The sequence below is a fragment of the Schistocerca gregaria genome, chromosome 2 (genome assembly GCF_023897955.1).
Source record: "Schistocerca gregaria isolate iqSchGreg1 chromosome 2, iqSchGreg1.2, whole genome shotgun sequence".
In the NCBI taxonomy this organism is placed as follows: domain Eukaryota; kingdom Metazoa; phylum Arthropoda; class Insecta; order Orthoptera; family Acrididae; genus Schistocerca; species Schistocerca gregaria.
Genome location: NC_064921.1, coordinates 151,890,572 through 151,913,185, shown reverse-complemented (window position 1 = coordinate 151,913,185; position 22,614 = coordinate 151,890,572). Strand labels below are relative to the sequence as shown.

The 22,614-nt window shown below is 40.7% G+C and overlaps 1 protein-coding gene across 2 annotated transcripts in view; it reads right to left on the bottom strand.

The window, feature by feature from the left end:
- LOC126336577 (uncharacterized) overlaps positions 1-22,614 on the bottom strand; it is a 147,180-nt gene that overhangs the window by 73,810 nt on the left and 50,756 nt on the right. For both annotated transcript variants that reach the window (XM_050000433.1, XM_050000434.1), the window contains exons 5-6: positions 18,459-18,679; positions 13,153-13,194 (exon numbers count right to left, since the gene is read on the bottom strand). In XM_050000433.1, coding sequence (XP_049856390.1) covers positions 13,153-13,194; positions 18,459-18,679 — 263 coding nt within the window. The remainder of the gene's footprint in view (positions 1-13,152; positions 13,195-18,458; positions 18,680-22,614) is intronic.

Below are 22,614 nucleotides of genomic sequence, written 5' to 3'. Positions count from 1 at the left end.
CAAGCACTGATTAGCGTCCCTTCCAGAAATGCCAAAGGTGAACAAAAGTTGTAGCTTATCGCACCAAGAGCATAAGGCCCGAGATGGGGCCAGTGAGTCTTGGACGAATGCACTCTATGAGACAGAACCCACCAGACCGACATCGTACAAACAAGTGATCATCACTTGCATGCAGGCAGAATCTGCTTCCATCGCTGAAGAATATGGCACACCTTTCCATCTTCCAACTGATCCTCTGACGGCACTAGTCAAGCCATTCACATTGATGCCGTAGCGTGAGTGGTAGTCTCACTGCTAATAACCAGTTCGCAACAGTTCATGTTTACACATCTGGGCTCAACAGCACTCTAATCTGAGGTGCAGTGGCTACACAATCTACCACTGCTGCCCTTACAATATGACATGCCTGGAGAGCACCTGTGCTGTGTGGACATCCAGAACCTCATCTCTGGAGAATGTTAACGTGACAACTGATACCAGCATCGTTGCACAACTGACACACCATATCCAATTTGAATCACAATTCTTCAATAGGACCATTCCACCACTTGGAAGGCCACAATTTGACCCCCCTTCAAACTCACTCAGTTAGCCATAGGAAGTACGAGGTGTATCCTTGGCATTGTTGTTTCACACTTCTACACCACACTGAGCCTTCTGTCTGTGAACATTCCCTACTACTAAAGGGTAGACAAGATGGTGTTCTGGTAGCTATGCCACTATGGTACCTGTTGGCAGACTAAGTTGAAACCATTATCAGTACATCCACTAACCCCAGGTGGCATAATATAGCACCAGATTAAAATTGACATCATCTTTCCAGAGTAGTAATTGCTTTTCTTTTTCTTCATGGTAGTGTAGTGTGTGGCAAAAAAGGGACTAGCCATATCCAAAAGCAATTAAAATAGTGAAAGAAGGATGACCAAGCCAGTTCACAAAAGGAGGGAGCACTGAGAATCTGCCAGACCCATCATGTGCCAGGAGATGCTTCAACCCCAATCACCTTGCCCCTGGCCAGAAAGTGGTTTTAAAATGTTATATTTAGGAATAAAAACCATTATAGTGAGAAAAAAAGAATCAGTTCACTATCCACAAGTCATCACCGATGTTAGAGGCAGAGACTCTAGAAGACCACACTCAGCATGGAGAGCTAGGAGGGTACATTCCACCAGGATCTCAGCTACTGTCTGTAAAACTCCAAAAACACACAATGGCTTGTTACATAAGATAAAACCATGGGTCATTCTTATATAACCAATGTGGAGGATAGTATTCCTTCTACGAGGAAGGAAGCAGTAGTGCCCTTGATAGTCTGGAGTTTATTAAAGGTGACAGTAGCCCACCTGCTCATCTCTGAGTACGGAGAGATCTTATTTGCACCTGCAAATCCACCCCAGTGATTATCAAAGCAAATTTTGGGCAAGTAATGACTTCTCTAACTGAACAGTTGGCAAGTTCATTTCCCAGGAAGCCACCAAATTACTTGGGGACAAGTGAACATGTAATAAGACTGTCGGAGTACAACATGAGTAGCAGATACCACAAGGTGACAAGAGTAACATTGATCATAGCCTGGAGACTGATCATTGGGTAACTAGAAATTAAAACACAGCTGAGGGATGTCTGCTTAATGAAAGAGGGACTCAACATATCTATCAGGTCTACAGCAAAAACATTCCTGATTCACAGATGTACAAGCAAACGGTTTTAGAGTGATCAGTGTAAGTTAAGGTACCACCCTGATACTCCTGAAGAACTGAGGGGAACAGACACTGAAAGGTCATGGAGGTGATTGAAATTTCAGGTCCGTGAAACAGAACAGTCCTAATTCATGGTGTAAGTGAAATGAAATGAGAGTATGGCATTGCTGGCCAGGAGGCCCCATCCGGGGAAGTTCGGCCGCCAAGTGCAAGTCTTATTTCAGTAGATGTCACATTGGGCAACTTCTGTGCCAGTGATGAGGTTGAAATGATAATGAGGACAACACAACACCCAGTCCACGAGTGGAGAAAATCAACCTGGCCACGAACCAAACCTGAGCCCGGAGCCCGCTGCATGGGAGGCAAGCACGTTATCACCCAGCTAAGCAGGGACACATGCTATAGGTAATAACCTGTAAGGGGCTTAGGGGGGGGGGGGGGGGAGCATGGCAAGCTCATTCTAGGGGGTTAAGCGGAGGTCCCAGCACAGAGTCTTGATGCACATTCATCCTCGTAGCTCTACCTGAAGGCAGGTGTCAAGAATGTCACAGATGTCAAGTTGTCAATGCCCCTGGTATGCAAAAACAATCTGATAAGTAGGATGATTAAGAAATTGTCAGATTATGATTGGGTAAGTGTGCAAGTGTTGGCACCATCGGAACTGATGTGGTAAGATACGCTCTTCAGCACGACATAGGGTTAGTCTGTAAGGCGCAAATGGCCAGTCTTACTCCACAACACTGGATTGGTTCCAATAATTTCAAAGCCAAAGGTGTTGCTGAACGATAAACCTACCAACAGTAATCGTATCAGGATGAGACCATAGCTAAGTAAGTATGGAGTAGAGTAGTGTGGTCTGCACCCCAAGAGGTGTGGGCAAAGAAGCAGAGAGTGTTAAGTTTCTGCATGTAACTAGTCACTAGTCAACAAATATGGGGCAGCCATGTCAGCCTTTTATCTATGAGAAAACCCAAAAATCAGAACAGTGTAACAACATCCAAATGCTGAATACCCAAGTAGAGTTCCAACTCAGGGTGCACCATGATACAACAATAGAAATGCAAGACTTGCCATTTTGTGGGAGAGAATTGGAAGCCATGGGAAAGGGTGTGGGGGGGGGGTTAAAACTGGTGAACTGAAAATGATAGGAAGCCTCGTAAGCTCCAGTTATGGAGGGTCAGTAAAATGTCATGGCACCAAGAGGTGTCGTATGCCTTATGTAGATTAAAAAAAAAACTGCATTGAGGTTTTGGTGTTTAGATAAAACCTATCAACTGCTGTTTCCAACCAAACCAGGAAGCACACTGATAGGGGGGGTAAAAGCTCCTGGAATTTGAGAACCCTGGAAAACTGTCAGACCATCTATCTTTCAAGCAGTTTGCAGAGCATGTCGATTGAGCAGCCCACAAATCAAACCTTATCAGACCATGTCGATGAGGCTATTCGGTCAGTAGCTGTTAATAGATGTGAGATGTTTGCCTGCTTTAAGGATTGGGCTGATGATTACATCTCACCTATGCAAACAGAAAATACGGCTGAAGGTACTGAATGGACAGATTCATCATCTGATTATGAATCTAAACAGGAACTGGGGCTATAGTGTGTGACATGTCAAGAGCCTGAAGTAGTTTGTCACCAGTGAAAGGTGCACTATATAGTTTGGTGTGATGGTAGAGAGGAGGGGGGCGAGGGTGGGGGCTGGGGGTGGGTGGGGGTACGGGGCGGAGTTTAGAGGTATGTCTTCAACCTGTCTTCTACCCATTCGAAAGGTACCTTGGTAAGAAGAGGGCACCATCTGCTGTATCCTGTTACTAATGCGTGTAAGTGTGAGTACACCGAGTGTTGTGTTGCTATGTACTAGCAACCACCTACTATTTCTGCATGGGCCAGCCACTAGAGGCCGCCTGTAGGAAGTGTGCACACAGTAGCATCTACATCTACATGACTACCCTGCAATTCACATTTAAGTGCTTGGCAGAGGGTTCATCGAACCACAATCATACTTTCTCTCTACTATTCCACTCCCGAACAGCGAGCGGGAAAAACGAACACCTAAACCTTTCTGTTCGAGCTCTGATTTCTCTTATTTTATTTTGATGATCATTCCTACCTATGTAGGTTGGGCTCAACAAAATATTTTCGCATTCGGAAGAGAAAGTTGGTGACTGAAATTTCGTAAAAAGGTCTCGCCGCGACGACAAACGTCTATGCTGTAATGACTTCCATCCCAACTCGTGTATCATATCTGCCACACTCTCTCCCCTATAACGCGATAATACAAAACGAGCTGCCCTTTTTTGCACTCTTTCGATGTCCTCCGTCAATCCCACCTGGTAAGGATCCCACACCGCGCAGCAATATTCTAACAGAGGACGAACGAGTGTAGTGTAAGCTGTCTCTTTAGTGGACTTGTTGCATCTGCTAAGTGTCCTGCCAATGAAACGCAACCTTTGGCTCGCCTTCCCGACAATATTATCTATGTGGTCCTTCCAATTAAAGTTGTTCGTAATTTTAACACCCAGGTACTTAGTTGAATTGACAGCCTTGAGAATTGTACTATTTATCGAGTAATCGAATTCCAACGGATTTCTTTTGGAACTCATGTGGATCATCTCACACTTTTCGTTATTTAGTGTCAACTGCCACCTGACACACCATACAGCAATCTTTTCTAAATCGCTTTGCAGCTGATACTGGTCTTCGGATGACCTTACTAGACGGTAAATTACAGCATCATCTGCGAACAGTCTAAGAGAACTGCTCAGATTGTCACCCAGGTCATTTATATAGATCAGGAACAGTAGAGGTCCCAGGACGCTTCCCTGGGGAACACCTGATATCACTTCAGTTTTACTCGATGATTTGCCGTCTATTACTACGAACTGCGACCTTCCTGACAGGAAATCACGAATCCAGTCGCACAACTGAGACGATACCCCATAGCTCCGCAGCTTGATTAGAAGTCGCTTGTGAGGAACGGTGTCAAAAGCTTTCCGGAAATCTAGAAATACGGAATCAACTTGAGATCCCCTGTCGATAGCGGCCATTACTTCGTGCGAATAAAGAGCTAGCTGCGTTGCACAAGAGCGATGTTTTCTGAAGCCATCTCTACCATTCTGTTTAATGGTGACTAACAATTACATACAAATGAAGCAGTGCTGACATACTCTCTTGAAGATCTTTTAGCTTGAACTGCTCACATCAGTTGTTGTGTCTACTGCTTGTGTTGTACATTCTGTGTACTTATTTTGTCTTGTTACATGAGGAGTCACAAAAGGCTTATTTATGTTATTGTTCAGAGATTTATGAATGAAGTCATATTTGTGTTACATCAGTTTCATGTATTACTTTGTTACTACACAGCTGGTGATGAGTTTGGAATGGTATCAGAATGTAGAGTCTTTAAGTGCTGTTTCAACAGGTTCAGTCATTATGGATGCCGTGTTACTGACCCTGATTGAACAGCTTACTTCGACAGTGACCATTAACAGAAAGAGTACCATTCAACCACTATTATCCACCCACTTGTCCTCTGTATGATGATTCAGCCGAGAATTGGAAAGCTTAAGAGAAAACTGAGACAGAATTTTTTGGCTTTCAGTGTGACAGACTCGAATTTGTGCAAAGCCTTACCCCTCTCAAGCATTCCACCTAAGGTATATCAATTACTGTATCAGCTTGCCCCTTTACAAGAACCAGTAGCTCTTACTTTTGATCACATGTGCAGTTTATTGTCCAACCAATATCGCAAACAAATGCATGTCATAGCTTTGCGAGTTGAATTCTACCCGTATGCAAGAAACCCAACCAGTCATACATGGTCTGGGCAGCTGAACTTCACGGCCTTAGAAGTAACTGTCAATTCATTGCTGATGCGCACAATGACTCTTACGCAGACTCTATGGTGTGCGACCCAATTATCTGTTTAGCTCCGGACAAGGAAGTGTGCCAGAAAGCTTTATTCTGTGAAAAACCCCATAGGCAAAAGTTCTGCAAATAGCACAATCTTTTGTAATTTCTCGGGCAGTGGGTGACCAAATTAAAGCTTGGGGCGACGTGGCAATAGTGTCATAAGATGTTCCCACTGGGATGACAGATAACTTGCACAAGGAAGTGGCACTGGCGGTGGTAAATGTGTGGGCCCAGTGCAAAGCAAACCAAGGCCAGCCCAAGCTGCCATAACTGCCACAGCACCAGCTTCTTCATTTTCTGTTTCCATCTTGGGGTTTCTGTTTTGTCCAGCACGAATGTTCGGTGCGTCCTATGCACTCGGCTATTTATAATGTTTACCAGAAGAAAGGCCATATTGTCTTTGTGTATCATTCGTCAAAGGTTTCTCAGGATATGGACATGGATGTAAACTGTGTGACTACAATGCTTGTGACTTCTTACATGTTGTTTATCGAGTTAAGTGCTTTTCATCCAAGTGCTCAGGCTACAGGTCGAAACAGGTGCTGCAGTGACATTACTGAATTCTCACAACTATGTGAGTTTAGGCTTGCCGTCGTCTGTACCAGTGATGTGGAAGCTTGCAATTATAACAAACAGAACATTGTGCAATTTATGAAATCTGCCTCTTATAAGTCAGTGGTTTGTTCCATTACATTTTTGGTGCCTGATGATGCTGATGTTGAAAACTTATTCGGGATGGACATGTTTTGGACATCTGGATTTTCTATCACAGATGCAGTTCACCTTGTGTCCGATCAAGTACCATATTCTCAATAGGAAATGCTGTGTGAGGAGTTTACAGACTTGTTTTGGAAGGTGCTGGGTGTGTTACAAATTTTTATGTTCATATTTCTTTGAAATCCACGGCTTGGCCTCATTTTTGTCATGCACATCCTATTCCCGTCACCCTTAAAGATCAAGTGGAAGTAGAATTGGACAGACTTCAATCTCTAAGGGTGGTGCAACCTGTTATGGCTAATGAATGGTTGTCTCTGCTGATTGTAGTTTGCAAGCTGTCATGGAAACTTTGACTCTGCTGTGACTTCAGTACGATTGTCTACATGCAGTCAATCATGGATACTTATCCACACCCAAGCCAAGAAGAACTGTTGGCAAAACTATCGGGAGGCCAGCACTTTTCTAAAACTGATTTGTTTGAAGCTTATCTGCAGGTTATTGCAGACAAAAGAGCCTTGGCAGGTTCTTGTTTTGAACATTCCTCTTGGTCTCTACCAATATATGTGCCTTCCTTTTGGTGTGGCTAGTGTCCCTGCTATTTTCCAACAATTTTTAGAGCAGCTGAGTATGTTTGTCCCAGGTTCTATTAATTATCTGGATAATATTGTTGTCATGGGTTCCTCCACGGCCAATCACTTGAAAAATTTGCATGCTCTGATTTCTGTCTTAAAATCTGTAGGCTTACACTATAAACTCTCGAAATCTCAGTTTTTTCAACCATCTACTGTTTATTTGGGGTTCACGGTCCGGCAGGATGGGGTGCACCCTCTACCAAGCCACATCTCCGCAGTTATGTCGATGCCTTGCCGCTCATCCATGAAGGAGCTTCAGGTTTTCCTAGGTTTGATAGCCTACTGTCATAAATTCCTGTCGGGGGCGGCCACTTTCTCCCACCTGTTGCATGCCTTGTTACACAAGAATGTACCTTTTTGCTTGAGCTCGACTTGCGAACTTGCTTTTCAAATGTTGAAAACCAAACCACTCTCGGCCCCTCATTTAGCTATGTTCTCTCCAAACCAGCATGTAGTTTTGGCAACTCACACCTTACAGGACGGCCTCAGTGCAGTCATAGCGCACAGATATGCCAACAGCTCTAAATAACCTATTGCTTTCACTTCTAAATCCCTCACTGTGGCCCAGCACCGTTACTCTCAGGTGAAGAAAACAGGCTCTTGACCATAGTCTGTGCTCTCCAGAAAGTTCATGTTTTTTGGTATGGTTCCAAGTTCCACCTTGTTACTGACAATAAACCCTTGGTTTCCTTGTTTAACACTCAAACTTCCTTGCCTGATTAGGCGGCACACCACCTACAATGCTGGGCGCTGTTATTGTCTTGCTACAATTATGAAATTCAGTTTCAACCAACGTCTCAACATGTCAATGCAGAAGCCTTGTCCAGCCTTACCATGGGTCCCGATCCTGACTTTGGTTGGAAGAATTGCTTTGCTTCCCTCTTGATACTGAAATGCAGGCCACAGTTGAGAGGTTTCCCAATTACGAGCTCGTGCACAGCAGCTGCCATTTTTGCTGACAAGGTTCTCCACAAAGTGGTTCGATTTGTTCAAATTGTTTGGCCTGATAAACAACAGGTCGAGCATCAGACCCCCTGCGTAATTATTTTTCCTTACAACACGGCTTCTGTTTTTGATGGTGGTTTACTACTGTCCATGGAAGACCAGAGAGGCGTGTTATGGTGCAAGGTTCTACACCTTCTCCACCAGGGCTATTGGGGAGTTTCGTGCACTAAACTGTTAGCTACAGATATGTTTTTTGGCCAGAGATTGATGGCAAAGTTGACTGTTTTGTCATGACTTGTGATCAGAGTGTCCAACAATGGGCAGCTTCCAAGGCGTCTCTGTACCCCTGGTCCGGTCCACACCAGCCATGGGAATGCATTAATGTAGACTTTACAGGTCCCTTCTTAAATTCCTATTGGCTCTTGGTTGTGAATGCATTTTCCCGTTTTCCTTACATTCTCTGGTGTAATATGATGTCAGCAGAAGTTACAATTCATTAGCTTTTGAGGTTTTTTTTTCCTATTGAGGGGTTGCCTTGTACCTTATATTCCGATGATGAGGCCCAGCTTGTTTTCCACACCTTTCATTTGTTTTGTTCCTGACACAGCATTCATGATGTTATGGCTCCACAATTCCATCCTCAATTAAATGGTAAGGCAGAACAACCAGCGCACACATTCAAGGTACAAATGAAAAAGTTTTTTGTGGATTCTTTGCTGGACAATGTCCTCCTCTGTTTTCTGAGCACCTATCATTTCATGCTATGGGGGGAGAAGGGCCCGGCTGAGTTGCTTCATGCCCAGCAGCATGCTCCCCCACTTTCTACAGCCTGCGACACAATTGCTGCAGTCAGTTTCGTCCAGCCGTTTTGCATCAGGCTCGCTGGTGTGGGTGTGAGGGTTTGGTCGCCGGCCTAAGCGGATGCTGCCCACTAGTGTCTGCCTCTCTGATCAGTTGTGTCCCCGCTTGGTGTTGGAAGCTACCAGTTCATGGATATGGTCCCCATCACCACAACCCGCACCACTGCCCTCTACTTCAAGCCCGTCGTTGCCTACTGTGTAGGTGCCCCCATTCCACTGCCTGCCTCCTCCAAGGGCGGTGCCCTCGGGTACCAGCTTCCAAGCACCAGTACTCTCCGGTCTTGGGTTCACTGTTGTAGCCTGCTGTTCAGATAAGGGCACCTCTACTGACCCCCTTGGCATCATCGCCTCAGCCTTCGTCACTGGTGGGTTCAGTCCTGTCTCCTCTGCACTAGGATCTGCCTTCTGATTATGATCATACAGAGATGGCGATGGCACTGACCTCCCTGATCTGTCATGAGGTGCCGCACAGGCCCATTACCCTTGGGCATGCCTATGTCTCCACGTGTTCCAGCCCTATGCTCCACTGCCCACCTGTCACACTGTCCCGTCCCCATCATCACCAGCTGCTGCCACTCTGGATCCAATGGATGTGTCTCTCATCAGGCTGCTGGCGTCTCCTCCATTGCTTAGGTGGTCTCTTGTACAACAGAAGGTGTGCTGTATCCTGCTACTAGTGCATGTGCATGTTAGTATGACTGTGGTGAGTGTAGTGATGCCACATGTGAATACTTAAATCAATTGCCATCTGTGCCAGAGTAGGTCAACCTCTAGAGACCACTTATAGGAAGCGTGCACACAGCACAGTCTCCACTGCACTGTCTGGTGTCTCATGTCTATACATGCACACAGCAGTGCTAACTCACTCCAACTATATTCTTTAAGTCTGTACTGTTCACATCAGTTGTTCTGTGTATCACCTATGTTACACCTTCTTTTGTCTTGTTATGTGGGTAGTCATGTGAGGCTTCCATCCATTATTGTTCACAGGTTTATGAATTAAGCTACATTTGTGGTTCTTGGATTGGTTCCATGTGTTACTTGGTTATTCCAATGATGACGTGCAATGTGGGTTGGAAGGTCTTCAGCAAAAACCAATGCCTTGGTAGTAATACCATCATGATGGATGAGATCTAGACTAGTCATTGTTCTTTTGTAGCCAAGTAGGCTATGCAACTTATCTCGGATGAAGAAGCACACCATCCAAAGCAGGATACATAGTACTCCCAGCATTTCTACCTACTGCATTTACTGATATGGTGAGCCATTGTAACCTGTGATGGACAAGTTTGTTGATTTATTAAATAATTGGGTGAGTCAACAAAAATTGATGACTGGTAGCAGTTTCCGAAAAATCTTTCCCTATGTCTTCAATCTTATTATGCACAGCTGGGGTACTTTTCAGTGGCTTGTGAATTTTTTGCTTCCTGTAAAATCAATTATTACCAAGAGCTGAGGCATATGCTGAATAATCACAAATCTCTGTGCCTCTCTAACACTTCTAGTGTCTTGTGGAGTCAATGACAGGGTTATCATCTCAGTTAAAACTGAGAGGCATAGTGGAAGGAGGACTAACCCAAGTGATGATATCTCCTACCCATATTTAGTTAATCGAATATCATGTTCATATCTTTTTCCTCTTGGATGTTGGAGATGTTTGTTTTGAAATGCGCAGTTCCTATCTTTTTTTGCATATGTGGGAGAGGTGAGCACCGTGAAGCAGAGCACTTAGCCACATTGTTGCAGCAGCAAAATGCTAATGTAAGTAGTTATGTTGGTAGTGAAAATAAATACAAGAAAGGAATTTCTTGACTGGATTCAACTTAAATATAAAATTTTGTGAAGTATTGGAAAGTAGTATATGTGCACCTTTGGAAAAATGAACCCTGTAAAGAAGCTCAAGAATGTGGAATTATGTTGTAATACCAATACAGCACCTATGTTTATCAAAAAGTGTCAAAAGAAACAAAGGATACAATTCTTTTGTGATTTCCATACATTATTATGCTAAAGACTACATTTAATACTGAATGAAAGAAAAGAAGCTAGTGAGGGAAATAACTGAACAACTTCCTACACATACATCACATTACAGCAGAAGATCAAATTTAAATGGAACATTCACAACCAGTGTTCATTCTAGGACAAACATTTATAAATTAATCGTACAGAAGTCTGTGACCAAAGGTGCGGATCAAAAGTGGGCATAACACTACAGAGAGCAATAAATGAGGAAAAATATTTCATGGCTACTGTTACCCACTGAATTACAAATACAAAATTGTGTTTCCCGTAATCTTATGGCAATACATACCAGCACAACGGAATTTCATGCAACAGAAACATGAAGGGAACTTTTGAGTCTTTGCATGTGCCTGCATAATCTGGAAAAGACAGGGCACAACACTGTACAACCTGTCTAGGTTGTGAACAGCATTCTTCCTTGAAGCATCGGCCACTCTTTCTGGTTCAAACTTCATGTGCCACGAGACTATACAATCTGTCAATGTAAGCAATGTGTGGTTCACAAGTTCCTGAACAACTGCTGTTTTCAAGAATGAGATGAGTTTTCTTTCCTGTATGTTCCCACTGCTGACTGATACAAATCAGAACACTGATGTGTCATGAGATGCTTCTAAGGGAGAATAACATGTCCAGATCTTAAAATTGTTCAGTGTCTCATTAGATAGTTAAATTCTTTCTTTATTCTATCAACAATAAATGCAGAAGGAAGCACAAAGAACATTTCTTGAATTTACATAGCACTATACGGCATGAGAATATCTTTCCCCATTTATTACTCACTCTGCAAGAGCATGCACAGGCACACGTACACACACACACACACACACACACACACACACACACACACACACACACACACTTTTTTGGAACTATTTGGATGAGAATTTCAACTGCTGCCCTCCTAAATGCAAGTCATGTGCCTTATGAACTGCCTTGCTCATTCCCAATCCGTACACCTGAGTGAATTGTTACATCAGGAATACTCGCTGAAGTATTATTTCTTTTGCTATACCCTGGTTTCCTAACCTTTCTTTTACCTAAACCAATGCTTCAAACATAAAAATAAGTACATTCTTGGATCTTGCTACCCATCTGATATCAATTTGTGCTAGTGCATTCTCCTTTGTCTATTCATCTTCTTCTACATGCTCCCTTCCTCCACTTTACTGTTTATATTTGAAATCTTTCTGTCTTCTACTAGTGTCCCCTTCCTGATGTATCTTTTCACAATTCCTTTCAACTGTTCTTGTCATATTTTTTTGGTTTGTTTATTTTTTGTTCATAAGACTATAATTTCTCTTCATTTAGTCCCTCTCCCACCACCTGATCATCAGCATCTTAATATTACAACTCAGGGATAGTCAAAACTCTTACATTTCATTCATTTTCTTAACTACGAGGGCTATTCATATAATGAGGTCCAATTGGTAACAAAATGCAAACCACATTGAAAATCCGATGAAGCTTTGCACAGGTGGGTTGGACGTTGTCTCTAGTATGCCTGTTGATCGCATCTCGCTCTTTTCAGTTCAGAGCACACAGCGAGAACATTATGATGCCCAGAACAATAATGTCTCCCGCCTAGTATGAGTGCCAAATGAAAGGTTTCACTTGATTTTATGCAACCTCATATACTGTAACTGTCATGTGTTTTCTTCTTGATGACAATTCTCAGCTGCACATTGCAGGGGCAATGAGGACACCCCTGCACAGGTTTCAATGGGAACTGTTTGATCACACCCCACACAGTCCGGACTTGGATCCCTCTTACCACTGGCTATGAAAACAACATTTTTGAACAGACAACAAACTGTAGACCAGCACAGAAAAGTGTCACTAAGCACAGGTGGCTGCCTTCTATGATGAGGGTATTGGAAAGTTGGTACAACACTATGACAAAAACACAGCATTACAACAAGCATTCAATACCTCTTGAGAGTGATGAAGTGCACACAGACTAAAAATTCATAAGAAACATAATACTAGGAAGCATTTTTTTGGTAGAGGTGGTTTCAAAATGGACAGAAAAGTTTTTGCCAATACTGGCAATCTTTATAGTACTACATAGTATTAAAACATATTAGTATTAATTTTCTCCCTTTATGAAGGTTATAGTATATTGTAGGAATATCATTCATGGCCTTATAATAGCAGTTTTACACTAAGACTCACATATATTGGAGAGTAATTCAGAATATGGTGACATTGGACAACCTTTTAAAAATTGTTGACTTTTTTTGGAGATATTACAAATCTCAAAGTGCAAAAGAATTTACTGCACTCTTACACTACACTACACAACATTACAACAAAGACAATAAAACTTTTTACCCAATCATTAACTTCATGCAATAAACTTACATTTTTTCTTGATTTCCTTTTCTTCTTGTCCGACTTTGAGCCCTGAAAATGACAGAACATTACTTTAACAGCTTCATTAATAAATAAAAAACTGAAAAGACAAATGAAAGAGTATATCTCATACAGTAACACACAAATAAACATGAAAACAAAAATGACCCAAATTATGACACACTAAATCAAAACTTCCTTCTCTCCAAGTCAAAAAGGGATACATATGACAAAAGGTGTAAAATGATGTCACAGGGAAGTGAAAATTTCTCAGAATCTTTAATGACAACACATTATGTACAAAGCAGGAAGGGTGTTTCATGTGGGATTAAACTCCAGTTTTAAATATCCATGACAATTTCAAGAGGGATATCTCATTTTGAGAAAACAACACTTCAATACAATACAAGGAATAAAGGTGACCACTATCTGTTAATTGAGGTTTTGAGCGGCCGACAGGCAAAAAGCTCAGCAAGGTTTTCAGTGTTGTTTCTGTGCCAGCCAAACACTTCATGACTCACCTACATAGTGAATGGTTACCTTTACTCCTTGTATTACCTGGACTTGAAAGTAGATGGCAGGAGTTACTGAGTAACATGGAAAAGTCAAGTTACAGTAAGGCTGCGATAACCCGGCCCTTGATAATCCAACAGACCCGACAGTCTGGAACACATCTGAAATTTTCCTGTGTTTGTAGCTCAGTGCAGCAGGCAGTACAGGCCGTGGGTGCCTTCAGGAAACATCGGAATTGACACTGGTAGAAACTCAGCTACTGAAGAAGAGCTGACTGATGATGTGATATGAAAAAGTGTTTCAACTCACATGAGGCACCAGAAACTGACTGATGAAAAAGAAATGCCCACAACTCACAACTCTTGGGCTGAAGCTTCAGAAGTCTTACAACATTTTTTTTGGAATTCACTGAGAGTGGCTGACAATACAACACTTCTGAAGTTGTGTATCTGCACAGTGTACAAAATAATTTTTGTCAAAAAAGAGCTCAATCCAAGAAACATGTTAGCATTTCTTCTATGTTCCATAGCACTCAGAAGAAAATTTCAGCTAAACTATTCAAGATAGATACCAGTGTGACACAGTCATGCCTTCGACAAGTCATATCTGTGTGTTTCTTAGAGACAGTAATTCCAATTAAACTGCAGCAAATTTTCTGTAACTTTTTCATCAATTAGCTTGTTCTTGATCCTTTCAATCAATGGTGATTCTTTTATTTTATTTCATAATTGGTGTAAATAAATTATTTATATATATGAACAATTCTAATACTCAAGTCGTCAACAAGGCAATGTGCAAGCTGGTGGTGGCTCCATAACAGTGTGGGAGCTCAAAATTGTTATGTCCGGCTATTTGGAGACTATTTGAAGCCATACATGAACTTCATATTCCCAAACAACAATGGAATTTTTATGGATGACAATGTGCCATATCACTAGGCCACAATTGTTCGCAATTGGTTTGAAGTGGTGGTGACCTACAGATTGGACATACTGGGACTGAGTGAAATAAGGTGGCCAGAATCTGAGGAAGTTGGAGCGCTGCTGTTTGTATGATAGACAGGTGAAGATGCAAAGTACAGAAACAGTGTAGGGCTCTTAGTATCTAAAAGCTGCAAAAGAAGTTTACTGCAGTGGAAGCCAATGTCACAAATAATAACAACCTTAAGAACAAACGTGTGAAATATTACTATAATCCAATGCTATGCAGCTACTGAAATGGGTGAAGGAAAATTAAAAGATGCATTTTATACAGACATAAATGGAGTGCTTAGACGAACTAATTGTAGATACATAAAAATTTTAATGGGAAACTTGAACACAAAAGTTGATTCAGAAAATGAAGGGCTTGAACACATCATGGGTGCACACAGCATTGTGAACAGAAATGCAAATGGTGAACTGCTGATTGATACATGTGCTGAGCATGACCTAGTCATTGTAGACACACTGTTTCTATCTACAATATCTACGTCTATACTCCGCAAGCCACCTGACGGCGTGTGGCAGATGTTTCCACATCGCAACTACCATAATATAATGTGGGTCTTGCCATATCATGTTACTGAATACAAGATGGATCATACAGTCATAAGCCACACATTTTGACACACTCTGCTATGCACCAGAAATAATAAGAGTGGTTGTTGGAGGAGATCACCAACTAGTTCTGGATGGGTTCGGATTGAGGATAGTGGCAAATAGAACCAAGCTCAATCACAGCAGCAAAAATATAGAGGTAAGGTTAAAAGACCACCATATAATACAAAGATTTGCCCTTTAACTACAAAACAGATTGCAGATATGCTCTGACGAAAACTTTAAGCAGTAAGGAATTGAAACAGGTAGGCAAAATCTTAAAGATAGCTATCTATATGTTGGAGAGAACATATTAAGATTCAAGACACATCAAAGGAATGACTGGATCTCTGATGACACATGGAATGAAATGAGCTGCAGAAAAGAACTAAAACAAAAGTTACAACTTTATAGACAAGAGTGCAGAAGATTGAATCACATAAAGAATACATGGAGTCAAACAAAAGAGTGAAAATGAGGATATGGCGAGATAAAAGGAAACAGATAGATGAGAAAGCACAGTTGGCACAATGGCAGCAGAAAGGAAAGATAAAGAAGCAGTACAATATAAATGAAGAGCTTTAGATGTGAAGGACCAGTTAAGAGCAAGGGTGTGTTGGTGATTACAAACCAACAGGCACAACCACGGAAATGGGAGGAGCATTTCAAGGAGTTTTCAAATTGTAAAGACAACCAAGAGGAATAGGTGGGGGATGTTCCAGAAGAAGTCGAAGCAGATCGAGATATAAGTCTGTAGTGTCCCATAATGAGTGAAATTAGGAGTGCTTTGAGACACCTAAAAAATGCAAAGGCTCCAGGCCTACATAACATAGCACTGGAGCTGTTAAAAGCCCACCCCTTACTGAAGCATATTTGGTTTGAAGAGAAATTCCCAAAGGAGTGGAAAAGTGGATTGGCAGTAAAGTCCCCCCCTCCCCCCCCCCCCAAAAAAAAAATAAAAAATAAAAATAAAAATAAAAAAAATAAAAATGTTTCAGACTGTGACAACTGGCATGGTATAACCGGATTAAAAATTCAGTTGAAAATTGACTGCATAAAGAACTGGTTGATTTTCAAGCACAGTTGTGTGGATCTTATTAATACTCTTAAGATCATATCACAGTAAAGCAAAGAATTCCAGGCAACCCTGTACCTGGCATTCACTGATTCTAAAAAGGCCTTCAATTCTGTCACACATGAAGCGCTGTGGCAGTTGTTGTGGAAGTATAGTATACCAGAGAAGATTCTGATCATCAAAGATCTGTATGATGGCTACAAATGTTTTGTGCCCCATGATGAAATTCTCACAGATCCAACAGAGGTAACAGCCAGAGTTCGGCTGGGTTTTATTTTGTCACCAACACTCTTTCCTACTTGTCTCAGTTATGAGAAGAGTGACAGTGGGCAGGGTACGAGGAATCTAATGGAGGATAAATAAACATTTGGAGGATTTGGATTTCACAAATGACGCTGTTTTATTTGCTCAAAGGCTGACAGATATAAAAGCGAAATTAAGCCCACAGAAAAAAGCAGAATTTGCTGGGCTCAAGATAAACATACATAAAACAAAGAAAATGACAATAAATTCTGGGAACATGGACGTGCCACTGCTTGTAGGGGACCAGCAAGTGGAGACTGTCAATTCATTCTCATGTCTGGGTAATGTGGTGACAGAAGATGGTGGAGCCAGAACAGATGTGAAGAACCACATAAAGAAGGCAAATGCTGCCTTCATAAGTGTAACCAATATGGAGAAACAGAAGCTTCACATGCAAAACTAAAATTCATATTTTAATATAAATGTGAAGGCTGCTCTTCTGTATGGCAGTGAAAGTTGGAAAATAGATAAAAAGATAACATCATAACACCACTGTTAAAGAGCTTCACAAATAAATGTCTCTGGCACATAATGAATGCCTGGTTGCCAGAAAAAGTAAGTCATGAGGATCTCTGAAGAAAAACAAACCAGACACCTGTAGCAGCACATATATGTAAGAGAAAGTGGAGATGGCTGGGGTACACATTGAGGAAGCCAGATGGAGCAGTCAAAAAGAAGGCATTGGAATTAGAGGCTGGCCTAGAGGACAGAGAAGAGGATGGCTGAAGAGGAAGCAAGGAGAGTTGGAAAGACCTTGGCAGCACCGAGGGAAACAGCCAACTTTTCAAAATTTATCAAATTCTAAAACAGTTACATATTTAGAAGTTTAATGATAACTTGGTCCACAGCCTTCATGTATTTTTTAAATGATATTATTCTGCTTCTGGCTGTTTACATATCATTTATTGCAGTAAATAATGTTTTAACAGCCAGAAGCAGGATGATTTCATTTTTTTTTTAAGTGACATATTTCACTAATCCACCTTCAATTTTAATTTCAGGGAGTGTTTTTTTTATTATTATAATATTGTCTTGATGTTGTTGCCGCTGTTGTTTTGTGGAGTCTTCAGTATAAAGACTGTTTTGATACAGCCCTCCAAGCTAGTCGATCCTAAACAATTACCTTCATTTCTGCGTTAGAACTGCAAACTACACCAACTTCAATCAGCTTCTTGTATTCATGCCTTGGTCTCCCTCTACAATTTTAGCCCCCATGTCAAATTGATGAGCATCGAGATGTGACCCATAACTTATTCCTTCTTTTTATCAGGTTGTGCATGAATTTCATTTTTCCTAAATTTGATTTCAGTACCTCCTCATTAGTGACTTAATCTACACAACTAATCTTGCAGCAATGATGAATGATGGAGTGATTTTGAGTGTATTAGCAGTATGATATACACTGGACTGCTTCACTGCTTTCCAGAACAAACACTGTTGCTCTAATTTTGTCTTGGACTTTTGCAATTTTTAAATAATGTCAACAATATTTACCTAAGATAATAGGCAGGTAATTCTGTTAACAGCAATAGTAAATTCAGCAATGAAAGCATGCAGATACACTCTCTGCTCTTCCACTTCATCACAACTAAGAACTGGAGTGGGAGAACACATCTCAAGCAACTCTTTATCTTGATAATGTTTTGCAAAAATGTGTAAACTCATAAATGAAACTCAGCAAAAGGAGTGCCCTTGACATCCACTACAAAGACATTAAATACGTAATAGAGAGTTTTACTTTAACCCTATGTTGGAATAAAACCTGTAGCAAACTAAATCAACACCATTCCCAAACACTAAACTATTAAATAAAATGGACTTAACACTTTCTTTATATTTTATCTTACCTTGTTTTCCAATTTCTTAGCACGTTTGTATATGCGCTCATCTTCCTTTAACTGTAGAAAAGTTAATTCTTCAATTTTGCGTCTTTCAGCTTCTTCTTTAATTTTAATCTGGGCAATACGGCGAGACTGTCTCATTGGCAAATCTGAACTTGGCCCTGCATCAGATTTACTCTCCTCCAGAACTATGTCTACACCTACATCAAGCCCCAGTACTGTTGGTTCTGTAAAAATAGATATTATATAAAACTGAATACTTCTGGTAGTTTTCATTACGTATGTAAGAAAAACTACCTGTAATACACAACATGAGGAAAAATGTAGATGGAACACTGCTTTCACCATGTAGCAGAATTTTATTTCATAAACAGTAGCAAAATAATCATTTTACAAGTACATTTATTAAAGTATTTCAAAGAAAGAAGCTACAATTTCCAGTTAACCTCATGATACCATTGGTTTTTACTGGGCAGAAAAAAAGAATGACATGAGAAAATTATATGAGGGAGTTCCTACCCCTGATTTAGGTGGGGTGCATAAAATATCAAATTTTTAATTTTGGAGCATTATTTTAAGAAGTCATAGACACACTGAAGACACACTGAAGTCCAGGAAAGTACTGAGTAACCAGAGGTGTAATCCTAAGTTCTTTCTTTCTTTTTTGTGGGAGCTTTGAATGCCACAATTTTCAGCCTAGAACAAAATTTCAAAAATTGCTTTGAAGCTGCTTATCTTATCAAATGTACCAGTAGTACATAGGAATTACAAAAACTTGCGCAAAAAAGTCAAAGTTAAAATATATTGCAAAAGTCCTAGGTAGTACAGTAGAAAAAATGGCAGGCCACAAGTTACGAAAAAGTTTTAATGTAATTGTGAGAATATTTTATGAGTATAGTTCCCGCCAACTTGAAAAATGTTTTGAAAAAACAAGCATTTAGTTTCAACTTGTGTTTTTTAATATTAAAATTGAACAAATCTTTAACCTATATTAAAAATGAAGAAATTCCTCCAGCTGTATTTTATTTTGGCAACTAGTTTCAACATTGTAACATCATCATCTTCAGGCCCTGTCCTCCATTTCAACTATGGAGGTACGAAAAATCTTTAATCGGAAATACTAGCACCGTACAGTTGTCTTTCTTTTCATTGATGTTGGAACACACGGATTTTAACAAATTTATATTGATTAACAATTGCTTTTCAAACCTTTTTCCATCACTGTAAAATATGTTCGTTTGCTATTTTCAGGCACTAACATTTTATTTTTTTATATAAAAAGAAGCAAAATAACAAGTTAAACAGATTAAAGACAAGCATGTGTTTACCATAAAAGAATCAAGTTACGAAGAGAAATCTTATTGAGAATAGTATTTTAGTTGATTCTAATGCCGTCTGTGATACTATCCAAAACAAATGGGAACCCTCTTCATTCGGTAACTATCATATTATTACAGTGGGTGCACTCAAGTGCGGATGTGTCAGTCCCCCATGCAGTGAACCATGGTTTTAACATATTTTAACATTTATGGCACACTTTTTATGAATGTATCTTAAAAACAGACCCTCTAAGGAACATTTTAAGCCAATAAAAATATTAAGCTACAAAAATTTTCTACCCTGTTCTACACCCTTAAAAAAATTGTGTCAAGGGTTTCATTTTCCTGAGCATGAAAATTAAACACTTAAAAAAACCAAACACAAAAATCTGTGTGTTTTTGGAAGGAAATACAGAGCCCAAGAAAAGCAAATCATCAATCTGGGGAAAAGATACATGTGGGAACACAACATTAAGATTTGACATAGATGAATACTTCAGATACAACATAGAATTATGTGCCCTCACGAAGTGGACAATTTAAGGCATTCCCTTCTGCTCACTATACTCATTACTGCCCATACTGTGTGTCACCACAATTCCTATCCACAAACATTTCTGTCAACAACTGGTACAGCTTTGTCTCAACTTTATTGAACCATCATTGTACACAGATGTACATTTCTAACATTTACTTCGCTCATATGATCACCCAGGCTGCAATCAATACTCCCCTGGTCATTTATTACATTGGTTACCTTTCTGCTTATTATTTGTTTTCAGTAATTTTTTCAGTGCTGTGAGCCATTTTCGTCGTCATTGTGCTTTAGGCATTCCTCTATGTTACCCACATGTACCATTTCTAGACAGCCTGCTTCCTATTACTTTCACAGCAGTGCTACTGAACTGCACCCTTTTAATCTCAATCTTATACTGTACTTTTTCTGTAGTTTGATTCAACAATTACATACATGTGATGAACAACAATGTCTACTCTGTATTATATTTCAACACTAAATGCTACATCTTCACACTTATTAGGCTACCTTCATCCGAATTATTTGCAAAATTCTCAAACCATGTTTGACATTTTTGTACTGTTTGTTAACCCAATGCTTTGCTACTTACTGTAGTAGTTTTTTATTCCCATCTCCTATTTTTCTGCTTACTTTCTATCTCAAATGCTCTCTCCCCTGTAATGAATTTTAATATACTTCCTACTACAAAAGAAGATCGCACTGCAGAAAAGGAAAATTTAAGTGGATAAAGGCCTCTTATCATCTTAGGTAATGAAATTAAAGCTCCAGCAATATCTGAAATATGAGTTTTATTGTTAACCACACAGTATGCCCATGACTGTTTTCCACTGTATATGCTAGGCACAAATGGCATCATTGAATGCAGACTTTTTACATACTAAAATAAAAGTTCTGTAACACACAGAATGAAGGATACAACATTAAACAAAAAACCATGTTTATGAGAATATTTTTGCTAGAAAGAGCAGATAATCAGTTATTAGCATCCCACTTAACAATGAAAGCGCATCATTTAGTTCCAATGTAATACATGTAGAGTAACATGGGTGAAGTATAAACAGATTGCCAATCTTCCTCTGAAGAAGTATGTACTGAGTTAAGTGGATTAAGGACAGTAAAGGCCCACCTTGGTTTAATAACAAAATTCAGAATATGGTGATGAAGCAGACAACTGCACTTTTGGTTCAACAAAGAATATGCACATTATGAGAGGCAAAAGATAGAAAAGAAAAAATTCATGAGTCTGCAGAAAGGTCGACACATGAGGTGTAGAACAACTTTCACCATCATACCCTATCAAAATATCTTGCTGAGAACCTGAGAGAATTCTGCTTTGTGCATAAAGTCGATAAGTGGGTCAAAGGCTTCTATTCTGTCAGAAAGCGAGCTTTCGAACAACAAGACCTTTGTCACTCGAACAGCAATGCATGATGGGAGAGGCAACTGGGTGGTGGGCGTAAGGAGGAGGCTGGAGGTCAGGCACAGTAAAGTGCTAATTGTGAGAGTGTACAGGGACGAGGTGGAGAGAGAGTAGGGCAGCTAGGTGCAGTCGGGAGACGAGGCAGGGGGGTTGGTGGGGGGGGGGGGGGGGGGGGGTAGCTGAAAAGAAGTAAAAAGAATGAGGGTGCATTGGTGGAATAAAGGGCTGTGTGTGGTGAGGGAGGGGCTAGATGGATAAGGACAATGAATAATGAAAGTTGACACTAGAAGAGTTATGGAAAAGTAGGATATATTGCAGGGAGAGTTCCCACCTGCACAGTCCAGAAAAGCAGGTGTTGGTGCGAAGGATCCAGATGGCACAGGCTGTGAAGTAGTCACTGATGTGAAGAACATAGTGTTCGGAGCTGTTCTCAGCAATGAAGTGGTCCAGTTTTTTCTTGGCCACAGTTTGTTGATGGCCATTTATGACAAGACAGCTTGTTGGTTGTCATGCCTGCATAGAATGCAGCACAGAGGTTGTGGCTTAGCTTGTAAATCACATGACTGGTTTCACGGGTAGCCCTGCCTTTGATGAGATAGGTGATGCTTGTGACCAGACTGGAGTAGGTGGTGGTGGGGGGAAGGGGGATCCATGGGACAGATCTTGCATGTAGGTCTATTACAGGCATATGAGCCATGAGGCAATGAGTTGGAATGAGGGTTGTGTAGGGATGGATGAGGATATTTTGTAGGTTAGGTGGATGGCGGAATTCCACTGTGGAAGAGGTGGAAGGATAGTGGGTAGAACAGTCTTCATTTCAGGGCATGACAAGATGCAGTGAAACCATAGCGGGGAATGTGATTCAGCTGATCCAGTCTTGGGTGG